The 19,274-nt window shown below is 45.2% G+C and overlaps 1 protein-coding gene across 3 annotated transcripts in view; it reads left to right on the top strand.

Annotated features, from left to right (window-relative positions):
- The first annotated feature begins 1,793 nt into the window (after window positions 1–1,793).
- Window positions 1,794–19,274, top strand: part of GRIA3 (glutamate ionotropic receptor AMPA type subunit 3) — a 214,972-nt gene continuing 197,491 nt past the window's right edge. For 2 of the 3 annotated variants that reach the window (XM_083422309.1, XM_083422310.1), the window contains exons 1-2: window positions 1,794–2,673; window positions 5,331–5,489. In XM_083422309.1, coding sequence (XP_083278435.1) covers window positions 2,583–2,673; window positions 5,331–5,489 — 250 coding nt within the window. In that variant the 5' untranslated portion in view covers window positions 1,794–2,582. The remainder of the gene's footprint in view (window positions 2,674–5,330; window positions 5,490–19,274) is intronic. The other variant, XM_083422311.1, reaches the window with a different exon arrangement.

The raw sequence follows: 19,274 nt of genomic DNA, 5'->3' as shown, positions 1-19,274 counted from the left end.
GAATAACTTAAAATAAAATAACTTGCATCTTTCAGATAACATGATGCAGCACCACTGGTGGTTGCACAATGGTTTAAGCTGTAATGCTAAACAAACTTCACTGAGGAATAAACCCCATTAGAAGCAGTGCAGCTTACTTCTGAGTAAACATGCGTAGGAGAGCACTGTCAAGCCCGCTCTGCAAAGAGCTTTTATGCTTCATTTTCTTCAAAGCGTTTACATTCCTTGCCCTAAAGTCTCCCTTTTTTATTATTCTGTTTCCAGAAGCTCCATTGGATATGTCTCTAGCTGTTCCTGTGCGTGTTTATGTCCTTTCACCATTTAGGCAGAGGGTGGGGGAGGGAGGAGGAGGAGGAGGAGGAGGAGGAGGAGAAGAAGAAGGAGGAGGAGGAGGAGGAGGAGGAGGAGGAGGAGGAGGAGTTTGGATTTGATATCCCGCTTTATCATTACCCGAAGGAGTCTCAAAGTGGCTAACATTCTCCTTTCCCCTTCTCCCCCACAACAAACAGTCTGTGAGGTGAGTGGGGCTGAGAGACTTCAGAGAAGGGTGACTGGCCCAAGGTCACCCAGCAGCTGCATGTGGAGGAGTGGAGACATGACCCCGGTTCACCAGATTACGAGTCTACTGCTCTTAACCACTACACCACACTGATCCAACTTTGTAGATCTTAACTCCTTCTTTTTGCCTTTCTGAGATTGTGCAGAAGAAAGGTTAGCTGTCCAGCACAGACATCAGTTTGTTTTGCAGGGCTGGGAAAATACTAACATCCCTATTGAAATCCTCTCTTTGGCAGAGCATTCCCTGCCCAAGCCTACAAGTACATCTCACTACCTGCACTCACTCTCCCCATGGCGGACTACAGCCTGAGAGCCCAGTTCCTATGGATGTCTACCAGAAAGAAGCTCCACTGTATCTAAGAGGAGCTTATTTTGATATAAGCATACTTGCAGAGTGGCAACCTGATCCTATGCAGCAGATGGGGGCGGGGACCTTTGGCCCTCCAGATGCTGCTGAACTACAACTCCCATCATCCCTGGCCATTGTCTATGCTTGCTGAGACTAATAAGAGATGTAATACCTAGAAGCCAAAGGTTCCCCACCCTTGCTATGCAGGATTAGAAGGGAGGAGACCCATTGTTGTTCAATAGGGATTACTCCCAAGGAAACGTGTGCAGCAATTGCAGCTCATCCTATGCGGCTTCCATTAGAAAGATAAAAACCTAAGAAGAACCTGTCTAGATCAGGCCAATGGCCCTTATAGTCCAGCTTCCTATTATCACAGTGGCCAACCAGATACCTGTGGGAAGGTGACAGGGAAGAATCAAGCCTAAGAACACTCTTCCTCCCACTTGGCCGCAGGTACTAGACTCCATCTCCCATCTCCCTGATCATTGGCTAGGCTGGCTGTAGGAGAGCTGGACTAGCTGGATGGCACCCTGTTGGCTGCCCTGGTGACTTTAGTGTTCCTTAGGCTGTACTCCTTGGTCCAGGTGTATGAACAAGGGAACAGCCTTGAGGCATAGGTGCCTTGCTCCTGGGGAGAGCAGGAAGAGCCTTAAGTTGGTGATAGAGACCTGCTTTGCATGCAGAAGGCCCACAGGTTCAATCCCTGGCATCTCCAGGGAGGGCAGGGGAAATGTCCTCTGCCTGAAACCTTGGAGAGCCGCTGCCACTCAGTGCAGACAATGCTGAGCTAGATGGACTAAATGAATATGTTTCCTAACACTCCTCACCCCCACCTTTCCGTGTGCTTGCCTTCCTCTCCCGCAATCCCTCTCTTCCCCCCACCTTTCTCATCGCCCTGTCTCTTGGCTATACCTCCCTCTTTTCTTTCTCTCCCTCTCTTCCTTCCTTCCTTCCTTCCTTTCTCCCCCTCCTCCTCCTCCCAGAGATGGAATGCGAGAAAGAGTCAATACAGCTTTAAAGGGGCCAGCTTTAAAGGAAGGTCCACGTGAGCCTCGGTGTGTTGCCATTGATCGCATCTCCCGGCGTTGCAGCAGCAGCCCGCCTGCCTCTCTCTCTCTCACTCACTCACTTGCCGGTGAAACTGACACACATCGAGACGCCGCGTTTTGCGGGGCTCTTGCGGCAGTTCGTGCGGGGAGCCTGAAAAGGGGACGACCCGCGCTCAAGCGGCAGCAGATGAAGTTTGAGCTGTGAGCCCCCGCGTGGCCCGATCGGGGGCGGCTCGCTCTTTGGGTGGGGGAAAGGCAGGCAGGCTAGCGAGGTGGGGGCGATCGTTTGCTTGGCTCGCCCCACCATCTTTGCGTCGGGGAAGAGGGGGAGAGGCGAGCGTAGTCCCAGCTCGGCTGCGCTGCAAGCTCCTCCAAGCCAATGAGCCTTTTCAGGCTGGAGTGAAGAAGGGAGGAACGAGGGAGAAAAGGAGGGCGAAGAACGGGAGGGAGTGAGGGAAGGAAGAAAGGAAGGAAGGAAGGGGGTCTTACTTCTGAGGCTCCCCACATTTGCGCCGATGCCCATCTGGTCAGTTTCGTCGTAGGGACTGAACTGCAGGGGCCGAAGAAGAACCGAGCGAAACGAAAACTAGACGAACAGAAGAAGGAAAAAAAAAAATCATATTAATATGGGTCAGCCGGTGCCTCCAACTATTTTCCTCATGCTGGTGGGGCTTCTGGGGGAGTCGCTCGGAGGTTTTCCAAACACCATCAGTATAGGTAAGAAGCTCGTATCACTTTCCAAAGCGCCTAATTTATTATTATTATTATTATTATTATTAGCGCTTCAAGGTTATACTGAAAGAAGATTGAAAGAAGTCGATGATAGTAGTGGCGATGGGGGGGGGGGGTCCGACCTTTTCATCTCAAACTCGTGTACCCCACTGCCTTTCCTCTTTCCACTCCCCCACCCCACCGCCACTCCCGCAAGGATCCCCCAAGACAGGCGCTCGCTAAAAGAAATTGTCATTTGCTTTAAAATTAAAATGCAGCGCTGCATACCTTTGGACAGATTAATAATGGGTCGAGGGTGGGCAGCGCTGGGACGGAAGCCTGGATTGCGGTACCATTATTAACAGTACTATGAGACTTGCAGTCTCATTTGAAATCGTGATTTATTTATGTTAAAGAACCCACCTCTTGATTTGATCGTCGATCGGGGTGCTATTCTCGTTAAAGAATTATCTGTAAGCCCTCACCCAATGGAAAAGCAAAACTTTCACTCATCTTCCCCCCCTCCCCCAAAAAGGGGGCTAGAGAGGCTCCGTGTCTTATCACTCTATTTCCCCCCGTAATCCACCTGAATCCAAAACTTCCTCTCCCCCTCTCTTTCCCTCCCCACTCAACAAGATTCACGAGGCACGTAACTCTGCCGTTTAATGGAGTACGCTTTTGTAACTCGCAGCTCTTCTAAAACCTCTAAACATTGTCTTGTTTGCAGACGCGGGGGACGCGGGGGGGGACGGGACGGGACGGTGTGTGAGTCTAGCTGATGGACCCAAATGTGCCAAGACTAATAGGACCAAGCTATCGGAAATGGCACAACCATCCATCGGGTGTCTCGTGTGTGTGTTGGGCTGGCATGGAGCGAGGTGGGGGGGGGAGTGGGGGCGGTTGGAGCGGACAAACGGAGGGGAGCGTGCAGGCAGATGGCTAAAATAATCAATTCCTTGTCTGCCTGCATATGTCATCAAACGAGCGTTGCATCCAATGTATTTAGAGGGGGGGGCTGTTCCGCGAGTGGGAGTGCAAAGTTCCCTCCCACTGGGGTTCTGGGGCATTGAGAAATGCCAAGCCGTGTTTAAAAATAGCGTTGTATTCATTTAGCGTAAGGCGCCGTTTTACCTCGGTTAGGGTTCCTCCCGCCCCCCTTCCGTTTGCGGCTGTAGCCTTCCCTACACGGCTGCAGAAGGAACAGGCAAGGGTGGTAGCGATGCATAGGAAGCTCCTTTGGAATGCATCCCATGGATGCGCTGGAAGTCAGGCCATTGGTCCATCTGACTCACTGCCGTCTACACTGGCTGGCAGTGGCTCCCGAGGGTCCTTATTCCAGCCCTACCCGGAGATGGGGCTGGGGATTAAACCTTGGGCCATCTTGCGGCTGAAGCAGATGGTCTTTTTGTTTCTTCATCTCTGGGCGAAGGGGGATTGACTTCCTGCCCCCCCCCCCGCACAATAAAAATAACAAGAATAAGTTCGGTTTGAAGGGTCCAGCCCAATGCCTTCTCCTTCACTGCTTCCAAGGCGAGATCCGTGCCAGTCTTTGTTGGGAAGACCTCTGTGCGCATTGCTGTTCAAAACTTTGTCCGTGCATAACGTGTGTCTGCTATGTGTTGCTCCGGGACCAAAACAGAACGCTTTTGAACCCTTACCTGGAGCCAAGACATATCAAGCAGATTAACCCTAAAACCCTTGCAGAAGCCCGCTAGCCCCCAAGGTCCATGGAGCCTTATGCTATGCATATCTGATCTTTATCTGTGTTTACTCAGAAGTAAGTCCCACTAAATTCGGTGCATGTGTGTGTGTTCTTGGGTATATCTACACCATAGTTTAAGCCCGTAATCACACTGCAGTCCTGTGCCCTCTTATCTGGGAATAAGCTCCATTGAACTCAGGATGATTTACTTCTAAGTAGGCATGCACAGGATGGCAGGGTTAAAGGTTCTTTCCTATGCATGCCTGCTTGGAAGTAAGAACCAGTTGGAACTCCTTCCAGGTAAGGCTGCAGTCGGGTTTCTGCATCATTACCAGGGAACAAGCCCCACTGAATGTAGTGATATGTGCATTTAAGTAAGCATACGTAGGAATGGGCTGCGCACGTTTAGGGTTGTGGGGGTTTTTTGGGGGGGGAGCCATAGTGATATTGGTAGGATTTGTTTCAGCTTGCTTGTTTAAAGTATTTGTTTGCTCTGAATGCGAAGTCCTAAAATGATACCTTAAGGTTCTGTTGTGATCCACCAACATATGAGGCATATAGACTGCAGGCAGCAATTGTATGCGTACCTGTGGGTTAGGAGTAAGCCCCACTACAGTCAGTGAGATTTGCTCTGGAGTAAGCATAGATGGTATTGGGCTACAGAAGCCCAATCCTATCCCTGTTTTCTTGGAAGTCGGCGGGGCTTACTTCTAGGTAAACATGCACAAGATTCCAACCTTGCAAGTGAGATAGAGATTGTGTGTACATGTTTCACATAAACCCTAGTTGTAAGCTGCATTATATGTTTGAATACATTGCTTAAGATCTGGAATATAGTATTTTTGCTGTGTGATGTTTGGTGATAAGCATCAGCTGCATAGCATATTCCCAACACAGTTGAAAATATGCAGGGTTTTTTTACCCAAGCAAATAAACAAATGCTGTTTCTTCTGCTTTACAGGGGGACTTTTCATGAGAAACACAGTCCAGGAGCACAGCGCATTCCGATTTGCTGTACAGTTATACAACACAAACCAGAATTTTACAGAAAAACCTTTTCACTTGAACTACCATGTTGACCACCTGGATTCCTCCAACAGTTTTTCAGTAACAAATGCATGTAAGTAGCTAGCTGGATTTTTCATATTATAGCCGCTGCCTGTTTATAGACCGATGCCCCAACTCCACCGTCCAAACACATTATCTCCCTCTTGACCTGAAAAGCTATCTAGAACTGCATTTCATGTTTGGTAAAACTAGATTGCAGCAAGACATCATTAATTGCTCTTGCAGCATTTTTAATGCATGCTACTGTTGGGATCATGAATATGGTTTGCCCCCCCCCTTCACAAGCACACACACCCCAATAAATCTGATGGAAGCAATTCCAAGTAAGACACATTTTCATGTGCCTCTGTTGCTTTGATGCGGAGATTATAAGCAGCATTTAGCAACAGCATGGATAGGAGTGTGAGCAAGTAGGTGGGGATTATTTCACAAATAATGTCTCTCAGGAACAAAATGTGGAGGAAGCTTTTTGAAGTGACCTTGAGGGTGGCAGAGGGAAATAGGCTTACTGGCCTCCTTCTGCCTTAAAAATAGCATTTCTTCTTGCTGAGAATGCCTTGATAAAAACCAGTGTGACTGTGCAAACTGATGGATGCCCTAGGAACCGAAGGGTGGGAGGAGAATTGGTGGAGAAAGCTTGACAGTCTGGAAAAATTAGCACTGCAAATGCATGTGTGTTTTTCATAGCTCTTGATGTTTCACAAGAGAAAAAGAGTGACTAGAGAGGGAGAGACTGAAGCAATCAGACAAGGAATTAATGTAGTGTGGTCAAGGAAAGCAAGTGAGTTCTGCATTCTGCTACATTGCAGCCTGTTAGAAGGCCTATCTTAATATTTGGGCATCTGTTTTTGTTTGGGAGAGGGATGACGTTTACAGCAACAAGAGCATCTCTGGCTGTATGCCAGCCTCTAATCTTAAATCCAAGGAAGCTGTTTAGGGAGCAGACAAAAGGAGGGCTTTTTAGTTCCAGTGACCTTCCACACTGAAAGCTTAGTTGGTGTCTGATTTCAGACGTGGATTATTTGAACACCAGACAATTAGGTACACTTGGGTCAAGGGTACATTTCGCAGACTGGATGGTGGTTTTAAAATGTAAGGGATTCATATCCTGCCCCTTCCTCCCAGAGGTTCAGGGTGACACAAACCTGGGTCTCCCTGGTTCTAGTCCAGGGACCTTACAGCCCGGGGGTGAGCCAATGTGGTATCTTCCAAGTGTTTTTACACTGTCAGCTCCCAACAGCCTAAGACAGCATGGCCAATGGTTAGGGATGATAGGAGTTGGAGTTCAAGAACATCTGGAAGCCACCACTACACCATGACAGCTCTCATGCCCTGCTGCCAAAACCACTCTGTATGATGGTGCTTCACCTCTTTCTATAAAAGCTTTGGTGGGCAGCAAGGAGGCTGGATTTGGTCTTGCATCTACCAGTGGCTGTTCTCTACCTTAAGGCATTTTCTTTAAAAGAAAGAAAGAAAGAGAAAGAAAGAAAGAAAGAAAGAAAGAAAGAAAGAAAGAAAGAAATCCTTACTCTTAAGCAAATAATTCAATTTGTTATCATGGTAACATTTGTGTAAAATGTTTCCCCTGGACCTTCCAGCTGAACTGGTGCTGGTAGTGTGTGGGAGAATAACATGATCCTATTGCAAGATGTCCCAGAGACATGAAAATTATTGGGCAAGGAGCTTTGAGAATGTGTGAGCTTAGTTTTAAGAAAGCCTTTTTCTGCTGCACAGACCCTTGTAGGGAGGCTCCTAGTTGTGCAATTCCATCCTATTGGTTTATGTTTTGTTTTGTGTAGGATTTACAGTTCAAGCTCTTTGGAAGTTTAAATGAAAATTCCAATAGTCATGTTTATAATGAAGGTTCCCAGTTTTTTAAGCCAGCCATTGAAACTGTGACAATAACAGCAACTTATGTGTGAACCTTAGCAGGATTTTTTTAATGCTATGGAAAGCTATATCTGCTGGTTTCTGCAATGTTAAAGGCACAAGAGCGGGACACACTTGTTTCTCTGGTCAGTTGGCAAGTACCCCCGCCCCCCAATAAAACCCTGTGTCTAGATTTGGAGTCTTATTTTAATAATCCTGTCCTTTCCGAACAGCTCTCTTAACACATATCTCAGTAGTAATCCTTAATGAATGTAATCCCTTCAAGAGGCCCTATCTCAAACATAGTTTCCTTTAAAATATCAATTATATGGATTTAAACTAAAGGCACTGTACTTTTATGATAATTGGCTATTAACTACTTTCTTTTTTTAAAAAAAAAAAACACCATAAAACTGCTGCTTGGATCCTATGAAGGGTGCCTGAAGGTGTCCTTTTAATGGCACAGATTATTATTATTTGTGTTCATGATGCTATTGGAACAGTCCTGAGTGATCCCACATCCAATACTGTTTTTGCCTACAAATGTTTTGGAGCAGCCTCACTGCTTCATTTACAACCAGCACACGTTCTGTAACTTCCTGCTGAAACCTGTAACATTCTATACACCAAATGTTTGTTTCTGTCCACCCTTGTTGCTCTATAAGCCCTCAGGTCAGCAATAATGTGGCAGCGTTTGGGAAGCATTACAGAAAAACTAATAGAGCAGAATAAATCCACCACTGGTGCATTTATATTGTGGCAAAAGCATGTCAGCCCAATGTATTTTGGCACCTGAAGCAAACCACAAAATGGTGCCCACCCTTCTCAAGGAAGAAGGGGTGAGTGAAGATCATCATCAGGAACAAGGGGAAAATAAAGATCTACAAGAGGAACATGGGGGAGGGGGGACACCAGCAGCACTTCCTATTAGCCGAGACTGCTGTACAGGTGACTTGGGGTTGGGGCAGCTAAGGAGGAACACACCACAGTCATTGCTGCTACCACAGCAGTGAGATGTATTCATTGGAGGCTGGATCTGCTGCCCCTGTGAATCCTACCACCTGAAGCAGTCACCTCAGCTTGCCTTACGGGTGAGCCAGCACTGAAAACATGTTGCAGAATAAAACTTCAATAAAACTCCAGAATCACTTGCAAGGCTGGTTTAAAACACTTGTCGATCTGAGATGGAAAATAAACACTATTCCTTCTTCTTTCGGTTAAACAAACACAAACACCTAATGATGAAATAATTGGCCCCTTGCTGCTCTTCTGTGGCATCCAAAGTAATCATTCTGCCTTATAATTACCCTCATTTTAAGAATATAAGAGCCCTTTCAGCCAAACCCCAAAGTCATCCAGTGAAGCAGCATTATATAAACTAATAGTGATATCTGGTTACAATGGGTGTGTAGGCAAAATGAGGTTACTGAAAAAATAGGAAGAGGTACTGCCACATTGGCATCTTTCTCAAGAGACAATAGAGTGTAGCTCTGGGAGTCAAGTCAAACTACTGCAGTAGAAGTACTGAAGTGACGTCCCTGGGGAGCAAGCCTGGGCAGTGCATATAGAGGTATTGCACTGCCCAGACAACATGACACCCTCCCTTCGACCTTGCTGATGTGGTCCAAAGGAAAGCAGAGCAATGCGCTTGGCACCAGCTGGGCTGTAAGAGCTGCTGGAAGGAGGCTACAAGGCACCATCCAAGGAGCATGGTACTGCCATGTTTAGGAGGGAAGGCTTTAAGAGAGTGCAATGCCCTTTCTCGTCAGCTCAGTAAGGGCTGAGGATGCTCCATAGCCACAGGATGTTAAGCATCAGCTGGCAGAGGAATAGAAAACTGGGGAGAGATGGCAAATGGAATGGGCAATCTTGAGAGGCGGTTGGCCTGGTTGGAACGGAGCAGACCACAAGTGCAGGAGCTCTCAACTTAGCAATATCTTATTGCAGATCCCCCTTTAGAAGCTTCAGAAAAGAGGGTACCAGTCATGTGCTCCTGAGCATAAAAGCAATAGCCCACCCTCACTGCTATTCAGTGGCATACTGCCTCTGAACCTGGAGGTTTTATATATCTATCTCGGTGCACAATCCTCATTTGTCTAACCCCCTTTAAAGCTATTCTCGATATTTGCCATGGAACTCCATGCATTAATTGTGCCTGGAGAGAAGCAGTTCTTTATCTTCACTCTTCTGAATACTACCAATCAGACTGGAATTGAACAGTTTATTAAATGCTCAGGAGCATATATCATGCATTATATTACTTGTTGCAGCAGCGCTTGATCTTCCTGAATGCATCCCTAATCCAATTAGAAAATAACATGGTAATGCCAAGGTGTATTTCTCCTCCACAACTGAATATTTTAACATCACTGGAGCTGCAATTCTTTTCACTAGGACTAAGCCCCACTAGGTGCACTTAATTTTGAGTAAACATAGAGTTGCAGTGTTGGTTGCTTGTTACTGCCCTTATATGCCCATACATGTGGTTAGTGTGATCATAGGGTACATTTGATGCTTGCTTATGGCAATCTAGTCTGCTTTAGCAATTAAGCATTTGGAAAGGAAACCAAAGCATGCTTATTTTTCCTCAAGTTGCACCCTATATTGGACCATGAGTTCCATCCAGGCCAGAGATGAGAAGCTACAGACTTCCAAATACAGCTGAAATCCAATTCCCATTGCCCCAGCCAGCATAGCCAATGGTCAGGGCTGATGGGAGTTGTGGTCTAGCAAAAGCATGTAGTGCCATAAATTCCCCATCACTTATCCTAGTCCAGGGACGTGGGTGGCACTGTGGGTTAAACCACAGAGCCTAGGACTTGCCGATCAGAAGGTCAGCGGTTCGAATCCCCTCAACAGGATGAGCTCCCGTTGCTCGGTCCCTGCTCCTGCCAACCTAGCAGTTCGAAAGCACGTCAAAGTGCAAGTAGATAAATAGGTACCGCTCCGGTGGGAAGGTAAACGGCGTTTACGTGCGCTGCTCTGGTTCGCCAGAAGCAACTTAGTCATGCCGGCCACATGACCCAGAAGCTGTATGCCGGCTCCCTCGGCCAATAAAACGAGATGAGCGCACCAACCCCAGAGTCGGTCACGACTGGACCTAATGGTCAGGGGTCCCTTTACCTTTACCTAATCCTAGTCCAATGTCCTGCTTTAAAGAGCGGCCAGCGGCATCCTTCTCGGAAGCTTTAGGGCAAAACACAAAGTAGCCTTCCCCTGTATGTTTCAAGCACCTGATATTCAGTGGCAAACTCCCTCAGATCATGGGTGTCTCCACAGCTTAAAGTTGCTGTTGGATACTTTAACTTGTCTCTTGAATTCAGGGGGGATGACTGTGACTTGGTGGAAGAGCATGCACTTTGCATGCAGAAGATCCCAAGTATAATTCATGGCACCTGCAGATAGAGCTGGGGAAGATCACAAACCTTGGAAAATCACTGCTAAGCAGTGTAGGCCATGCTGAGCTAGATGGATCAATGGTTTGACATGGTATAAGGAAACTGTCTAAGCCATTGTCATATCTTCTGTCAATGGAATTCCATACATGCCTTTTGAAAAGAAGTTACGTTTCTTTATTTGGCAGTGCAAGTGGCCCGGTAAATTTGTATCTGATATGATATCTGAAGGTAAACATCTTTTTTTCCTTGGCATCCTATTCTCCTGGAGCATCTGTGGCTAAGTACGCAGAAGAAAGGGTAGGGAAAAGTGACCTTGTCTGGAATAAAAAGCTCAGTTGACGATGTATTACACTGGGTGGAAACACATTATTTGCAGCCCTGCCCACTGAACACTGAAGTCTTTGCAGCTACAAATAAATATCCAGAAAGGCCACTACTATTCTCAGATCTGAAAGTAATTTGTCTCTGTAAAGTCATAACGCTCATGCATACAAATATGCCCTAGTTCCCCAAAGTGTATACAAATTAGCCACTGCCAATCCCTTATCCTTATTAATGAGCTAATGCTTTTTTTATGTTTTGGATACATTTTCCTACAATTGTGTGGCTTCTTTTGGACAGTCACTTACCCTCAAGGGCTACCATGTGATATTTGCCTTTGATATTTGCAACTGAAAATAGAAAAAGTTGCAGTGACTCTACCGTGATTTGGGGTTTATCTGCACTGCAGATTCAACAGACTGTTTAGTCCATCCTTTCCCAACCTTGCACCATTCAGGTGTTTTGGACAAATCCCATCAGCTTCAGTTAGGATAGCCATGTTCCCTTCAGCACCAGCTTCATGCAGCCCATGCCCATGGGGGCTGTACTCTCAAAGATCTGGAGACCACCAGGTTAGGGAAGGTTGGTAGTTACATTCCCTTCCTTAGGGGACTCTGGGAAATATAATTCTGCAAAGAGTGGTTGGGGGACAAACTCAGTGCTTTACCAAATTACCTTCCTTGGGTGCAATTAGAGTGATAGGTATAAAACCGATATAAGTTTATACTATAAATAGAGCCCCATCATAATGAATACTGCAAGGGGCAAGGTGGCCGGATTACTATTATTCTTTTATTGCTGAATTCTATAATATGTTTTAAATTGGGATGGTGCTAAATGTTCAGGTCCTTAGTTCCTATTTTGTTTTAACCATCCCTTTCTCTTTCAGCTGGGGCACTTGTAAAGGTATCAAGTGGTATATTGTTCTTCCTAAAGACATTTGAAGATGTTTTCACCCTAATAGTTTCACTATTTGATCCTAGGGTAAAATCTTCCCAGGTTGTTGTCTGTGTGTTTTGTGTGTAAAATTGATTCCCACTGGGTTGTTAAAATGCCTATAAAAATATTTTGCATTCCGAAGATAGCCAGATAATTATTGCTGTTTTTATTTGTTATTTTGCTTTTTAAAAATAATGCCACCTTGTTTTCAATGTTTGCTTCTATCATTATTTTTAAATGGATATTTAAATGATATGTATTTTTTCCTATGGAGTGAGCAATATATAAATTAAGTAAATAGATTTATTATTATTATTATTATTATTATTATTAGCCACCCAGCATAGAAAACCACTTTATACCATTGGTCCATTTGGCTCAGCATTGCTTATGCCACCCAGCAGTGGCCTCCAGGGTGTCAAACCAGAAGTCATTCCTAGCCGTATCTGGAGATGCCAGGGATTGAACTGGAGATCTTCTTCATGCAAGGCAGATGCTATGTCACTGAGCTATGGCCCTTCCTCCCTGAGGAATCCAGGTGCAGTGCTCTGCTCAGTGAAGGATCAGTCAGGGATTCAATAGTCATATGTTCCATCCACAGCAACCCTGGCAGATGTATAGCCTCCTGCTTAAATACCTCCAGCAAATGACAGCGCCCCCATCCCACCCTGCCCCACAAGGCAGTCTGGTCTGCTACTGACCAGTTGTTAGTGTTAGAAAATTTCTTGTCTGATTTGAATTTCCTTCCGTACAACCTTCACTCTGCCCTCTGGTGTAACCAAGGGCACTTTCAGGGTGCCCAGAGCTCTGGCACTTAACAGGGCGTGTCTTAAGGGCTGGTCAGCTTGCAGTGTCATATAACTACAAATGGAGATCTAATCTAGATTTGCGAGTGTGGAGGCAGAATGATAAGGAAACATTTATACCAGGAAGATTGTCCTAAGGTCTGAAATTATGATCTCTTGAAACTATTTTCTAATTTGATCAAGGAGGAAGAAAACTCGTTTCTTATTCCATATCCAGTTTACTGCAACCTGGTGCACATCTGAGGTAGCATAGACTTACCTGGGGAAACAGGGAAGGGAAAATGGGCTATTCACTAAAAGGTATCATCTATTTTCAGAGGCAGAACTACTCTGATCTCATGAGATCATGTGTGTGTGTAAGCACTCCCCCCTTTTCCAGTTAACTTGCTACATAAACCTGTAGTATTTTGTCTTGGCATACCATGTTTCTTATCTTGGTGTTAACACCTATCTGGGGATACAGAGGAGAGATGCTGTACTGAGCTGTAGCTCAGTGGTGGAGCATCTGCTTTGCACAGATCCAACCCCCAGAATCTCCAGGTAGGGCTGGGAAAGGCTCCTTATCTGAAACCTTGGACAGCCACTGCCAGTCAGTGTAGGCAACGGCAATCAGATGGGCAAATAGCAATAGTGTGACCATTCTACAGCTCTGGGTTCTCTCTCTTCCTTGGGGAGCGGGAAATGCCAAATGAAGCTGCTAACTTGCTTTGCAAGTCTGACGAGTGCATAAGTTAATGTAAGCAGGTGGATACAGAGGCATTGCAGGGTTCAGCTCACATTTGAAGTGAGACGTCTTTGTTGGAGTATATTGAGACAGAGCAGCTTAAATGCATAATTCCATCCCTAGCATGACTACCTGTGTGTGTGTGTGTGTATATATATAAATAAATTCCCTGTCTCTGAGTTTAATTCAAAACCTCCAACGGTGTCTTTTACTGTTAGGTTTTCAATTATGTTTAACGTTCTGTTGCTCCTATTCCCTCAAAATAAAGCACTGCTGGTGTCTTTTTCTGTTCTGCTCTTGTAGTGCACTACACTACATTGCTCCAGCCACTGCAGTGTCAGCTCATTAGCACTCAGATCGCATATTCTCTCTCTCTCTCTCTCTGCACTGTCATCGCAAAAAAAAAAAGGGCTGTTGTACACCTTTATGGTCAACAAATGTGGTCTTGGATTACACACCATTTGCAGGGGATATTTAGAAACCCAAGCCTTGGGTTACTTCACCCACCCCACTCTGGAATTTTCCTAGGGAAAAGGGTTAGCTTTAATACTTAAAACCCTGCAAGAAAATTGGTTGATCTTAGTGAAGGTGGGGCCTATTTTTAAAAGCTTTAGTTGTACGATGCAGATGATCTCTCATCAACAGTTAGCCACCTTGACCAATCTGCAGGCCACCCTCTATTCTCATTCCTCTTATTAAATTTCCTTGTAGGTATCTGTTCAAAATCTTCAGCTAGCCCACAAAGAGAGATAACAAATGTTGATCTGTCTGCATCCTAGATGCAGATGCCATGGCATTTCCTCCTTTGCCAACCAAAGGGGAAAAGAGCATAATTACCTAATTATCCTTGTTTGCCGGGATCCATTTAGATGTTTGTTTGGGTGCTTCTCATCAAATGGGGGGTTTTGTAGCTTTTCTTCACTATTTCTCCTCACTGGTGTGGTGTGTTTTTCCCCCCCTCTTCGATTCGTTTTCAAGCATTCAGAGGGATGGGGTTTTACAAAACAAAAACTTGGCATGTTTTGATGTGGTGAATAGTGTTACAGGACATGATATGACCCACAATTTGGAGAGATCATTTAAAGAAGAAAAAATGCCTTTACTCCCTGCTATGTGCACCACTTTGCTTGTCTGTTGCTGTTCCTCGTTTTCTGTTTCCACTGGACAAACAACTTGCTTTCCTTGCCTCTGGGTGTTCTCTCTCTCTCTCTCTCTCTCTCTCTCTCTTTCTTTCTTTTAAGCCAGCTGGCAAAGCAATGATGATGCAAACTGGTCATTTCACTGCTGCCCAAGATGCCTCTGTTTTAAGGGAATTAACAGAGGAAGGAGAGTAGAGAGAGAGGACAGGGCTAGTAGTTGAAAGTGCAAATCACTCTTAGGTACCTCAAAGGATGGCCCTCCCCACTGAGGCACTCTAAATGTGGGTTGTGTTTTGAGAAGCTCAATTTATATAGGGCTCCTGTGTTGTTCCAGACATCCAGACACCGGCCAGATTGGGGGCTTCTGCTTAGCTTTAAATGATAATGGAATCAATTAACCCAGCCTTTATGTTAGTGCAGGTGTGGTGAACATGTGGTCCTCCAGCTGTTGCTGAGCTATGCCTCCCAGCATCCCTGGCTATTGGCTATGATTGCTGGAGCTGATGGAAGTTGCCCAGAAGCATCTGGAGGACCAAAGGTTCCCTGCACCTGTTTTAGTTAGTGCCCTTCTCCTCCCTTACCCTCCTGTACTGCCACAGTTACAATTAGCATGGTGCTCCATGATTACTTCTCCTCCTGCTATCTGGATCTCATTAAGTTTCTGACCAATATCTGGCCTCGCTAAAGATGAATTCATAGCAACAAGAAGAAGTGGTGACAGGTGCAAAGGCTTTGATACAGATGAAGCCACCCTTAAAGTCAGTGGTTCATAAATCTGTCTGTCCATGGACACACTTGACTGTAGCTACCCACCTGTAAAATACAAACAAGGACTGCTGGTGTGTTGATGACCTGTGAATGACTAGAGACATATTTTCAGCATTTATATACTGTATGTGGTCCCCAAGACTAAATTCTCCCAGGTTACACTCACATCATAAATTAAAGCAGTGCTATGCCACTTTAACAGGGATGCAGGTGGTGCTGTGGGTTAAACCACAGAGCCTAGGACTTGCCAGTTTGAATCCCAGCAACAGGATGAGCTTCCGTTGCTCGGTCCTGCTCCTGCCAACCTAGCAGTTTGAAAGCACATCAAAGTGCAAGTAGATAAATAGGTACTGCTCCGGCGGGAAGGTAAATGGTGTTTCTGTGCACTGCTCTGGTTCGCCAGAAGCGGCTTAGTCATGCTGTTGCTGGCCACATCACCCAGAAGCTGTATGCTGGCTCCCTCGTCCAATAAAGCGAGATGAGTGCTGCAACCCCAGAGTCGGTCAGCGGTCCCTTTACCTTTACTAGGTAGAGGTGTCCGGGGGGGGGCAGGGGGAGGAACCAGCTAAGGGGACAAGATCCACCAGGATGAGAAGTTTAGGATGCAGAAGATGCCCAGCTGACTGATGGTGAGGTGTACACTGGCTCCCTTGGCCAATAAAGTGAGATGAGCGCCGCAACCCCAGAGTCGGCCACAACTGGACCAAATGGTCAGTGGTCCCTTTACCTTTACCTTTACCCACCCTAAAAAATTCCTGGGAGCTGTAGTCTGTTAAGAGTGCTGCAAATTGTTATGACTTGTACAGCTTACGCAGCTAAAATTACCAGCACCCTTAACAAGCTACAGTTTCCATGATTCTTTTGGGGAAGCCATGACAGTTAAAGTGGTGTAAAAGTACCTTAAATAAATTCTGAAGATGTGCCCCCAGTGTTTTGCAGAGGCCTGGGCATCTGCTTGTCTTATTATTGACCATCTGCATCTGAGAACCTTTTCACTATGTTTGATGCAAAATGTGAACTGCATTTCTCTAGGATGAGTATGGCCAGTAGTGATTGTAGCTTTACTTCTTATGTTTTGAGTATTCTTCACTGGAGCAGAAAGAGCCTGAGTTCTTACTTAAACAAGAAGCCAGGGGACTTTCATCCTCTGAGGTCTTTGAGAGTTTTATTTCCCATTGACTTCAGGAGGAACAAGACCCAAGCCCACTGGGAATATTCACATGAGAGGGCTGCAACAGCAAGCCAAATCTTTGACAAATTTGATACAGAAGACAGCAGTTCAGATCCACGGGAGCATAGAGATGCATGGCAAGCAAGGGGGAAACAGAGTGCTCAACATAAATGGCTATTTTAAACTGAAGGTTTAGAGTAGGGAGAGAGAATCTCCCATTTGAATAAATAGCAGGACTTTCCTGCATTGTGACTTTCCTTTTGCAACGGTACGTAAAGCAGGTCTGGAGAACATTTGGCTTTCTTGATATTGCTAAAATATCCCAGCAGGTATGGCATGATGGGAGTTACTGCTTTATAATACATGGAGAGACAACTGTTCCCCACACCTGTCGCAAAGTGTTTAATTTTTTTGTATTTTTAAATGCATGCACAATGACTGATCAAGCTAAGCTTACAATTTGAAATTAGAGAATTGTGAGGGATCCTGGAAGTCATCTAGTCTAACACATTTTGGCACATAATGGTATAAATAATATAAACAACAACCCCTATAAAATGCAGGAACAAAAATGTGCAGTGCAGCCACAGCATCCCAGAAAGATGACTGCCCAGACTTTACTTATATATCTCCAGTGAAGGACAGCCCACCAAGTCCTGAGACTAATGTTGAACAAATCTTACTGCTATAAATTTCTCCTAAAGATTATCTGAAATCTTTCCTTGCAAGCCTGCTCCATCTACCTTATGACAACCCTGTATGACAGCCCTATATTTAAACACAGCTGTAATATTTCCTCTTAATCTTCCCTTCTCCTGCCTAAACTTACCCAGCTCCACCAACCCAACTCCATAGGACTTAGTTTCCAGATGTCCTCACTATTCTGGTTGCCCTCTGCTGGACACGCTCCAATTAGGACAATGATAGGGAACTTGTTGTCTAACTATATCTTGGATATCTCCCATCATCCCTGACCACTGGCAGTGCTGCCTGGTGCTGAAAGAAGTTGGCATGAAACATGTTTATCTACCCTGAGTTAAAGGAAGGGTCATGATTCAATGGCAGAGCTTATGTTTTGCATGCAAAAGGCTGAAAGTTGAATCCCTAACTTCTCCAGCTAGGGCTGGTAGAGATTCCTCTCTGAAACTCCGAAGAGCCTTTGCCAGTCTGTGCAGAAAATATTGAACTGGATGAACCAATTATATAATTCAGCATCCTGTGTTTGTCAACAACTAACCTTTTGACTGTTACAAATCCCCCACTTTGGTTGGGACCACACAGGAAAATAAGATTGCCCTAGGTAGGATCCACTAGTTACGACAAGTAGATGTATTGGCTTGATTTCGATCCAGTGACTATAGTACCAAATAATTACTAAACTTTTTGAAGATGACATTACCACTCTTTTTTCTTCTTCTTGAAACACCAACACTAATGCACTTCACATGTTTTGCCTATTGGGTCACTGTGTAATATGACCTTCACCTGAATACTCCCAAATTGAGTGGCTGATTTGAAATAAACAAAAGGCCAGAGAACTGGAACAAAAGGGAATTGCAGTCACATGGGGAGAGGGACAAGGTAGGTGACCACAGCTTCTCCTCTGCTGCTTCTCAGTTTTGCTATATTGATTGCATTTGTTTTGAAGCTGCCAAACTTCTCGTTGTCTAATTAACTTTGCTTAATGTCAAAAGAGCAGCCCTGTCATCAACCTCTTTCACACATCTGAAATATCAGGCAATGCTAACTCTGGCTTCAAGGTTGACATTTTCATTGCAATTCAGATTAGGTCACCGTTGGAGAAACTTTAGATGAATATAATTAGCAAATTGAGGAAGTCTCCTGCATCGAGCCACCATGGGATATTTGCTTTTCTCAGCATGCATATAATTTAATGCTTACCAAAAGGGAGAGGGAAAACGCCAAAAATGTCACATCACAAGTCAGCATACTTCCATTCTTCCTGTTACTTGTTGGAATGCAGAGACATTAGCTCTCCTTCTACCTGCTAAAATTTAGGTCCTGAGCTGTAGGTTTCCTTTATAAACACTGTGCCAAATGCATAGAAAAATACAGTGGACGTCCTGTGCAGCTGGTCTCAGGGTTCACAGAGTAGCTGGACTGGAACACTGTTGCCATATATTGGCAGGGCAGCTTAGTCGCCATGCTGGGAACCTCATTTTGTTAAAGGTGCTGAGAATTATTGTTAGGAGACCCTGATTCTCCTCAGAGAGCTTATTGAAAAGAGGGATTGATTGTTCAACCACTCTGGAAACTGTAGCTCTCAGTGAGGGAAAGGGGTCTCCTGGCAACTCTCAGTACCCTTAACAAACTACAGTCTTCATGATTTTTTTGAGGGAAACCATGACTGTTTAACGTGATATGATGGTGCTTTAAATGTGTAGTGCAGATATGGCTTTAGCGATTTGGTAAATCAGGGTCTGGCTTAGACAAGGCATGTGCAGTCAGTACCTTGGACAGATCACTGTGTGAAAGCTGGCTGAAATGTTCTTACCCAAGGCGATGAGCTGCTGATTCAGCAAAATGTATGTACAGGCCTTCAGAGGAACTGTGTGTGTCCTTCTGGGGCTACTACCTTATTCTACATTCATTGGAATGTTATGGGCTGCCTTGGGAGTGAGTTTTCTAAAACTATATCCACTGGCTTGGAAGGATGGAGTATGTGATAGCAACCCGGCAAA

Source organism: Podarcis tiliguerta (genome assembly GCF_965153285.1).
Source record: "Podarcis tiliguerta genome assembly, chromosome: Z".
Lineage (NCBI taxonomy): Eukaryota > Metazoa > Chordata > Lepidosauria > Squamata > Lacertidae > Podarcis > Podarcis tiliguerta.
Note: the sequence above shows the minus strand (reverse complement) of the source record. Positions and strands in the feature narration are given on the sequence as shown.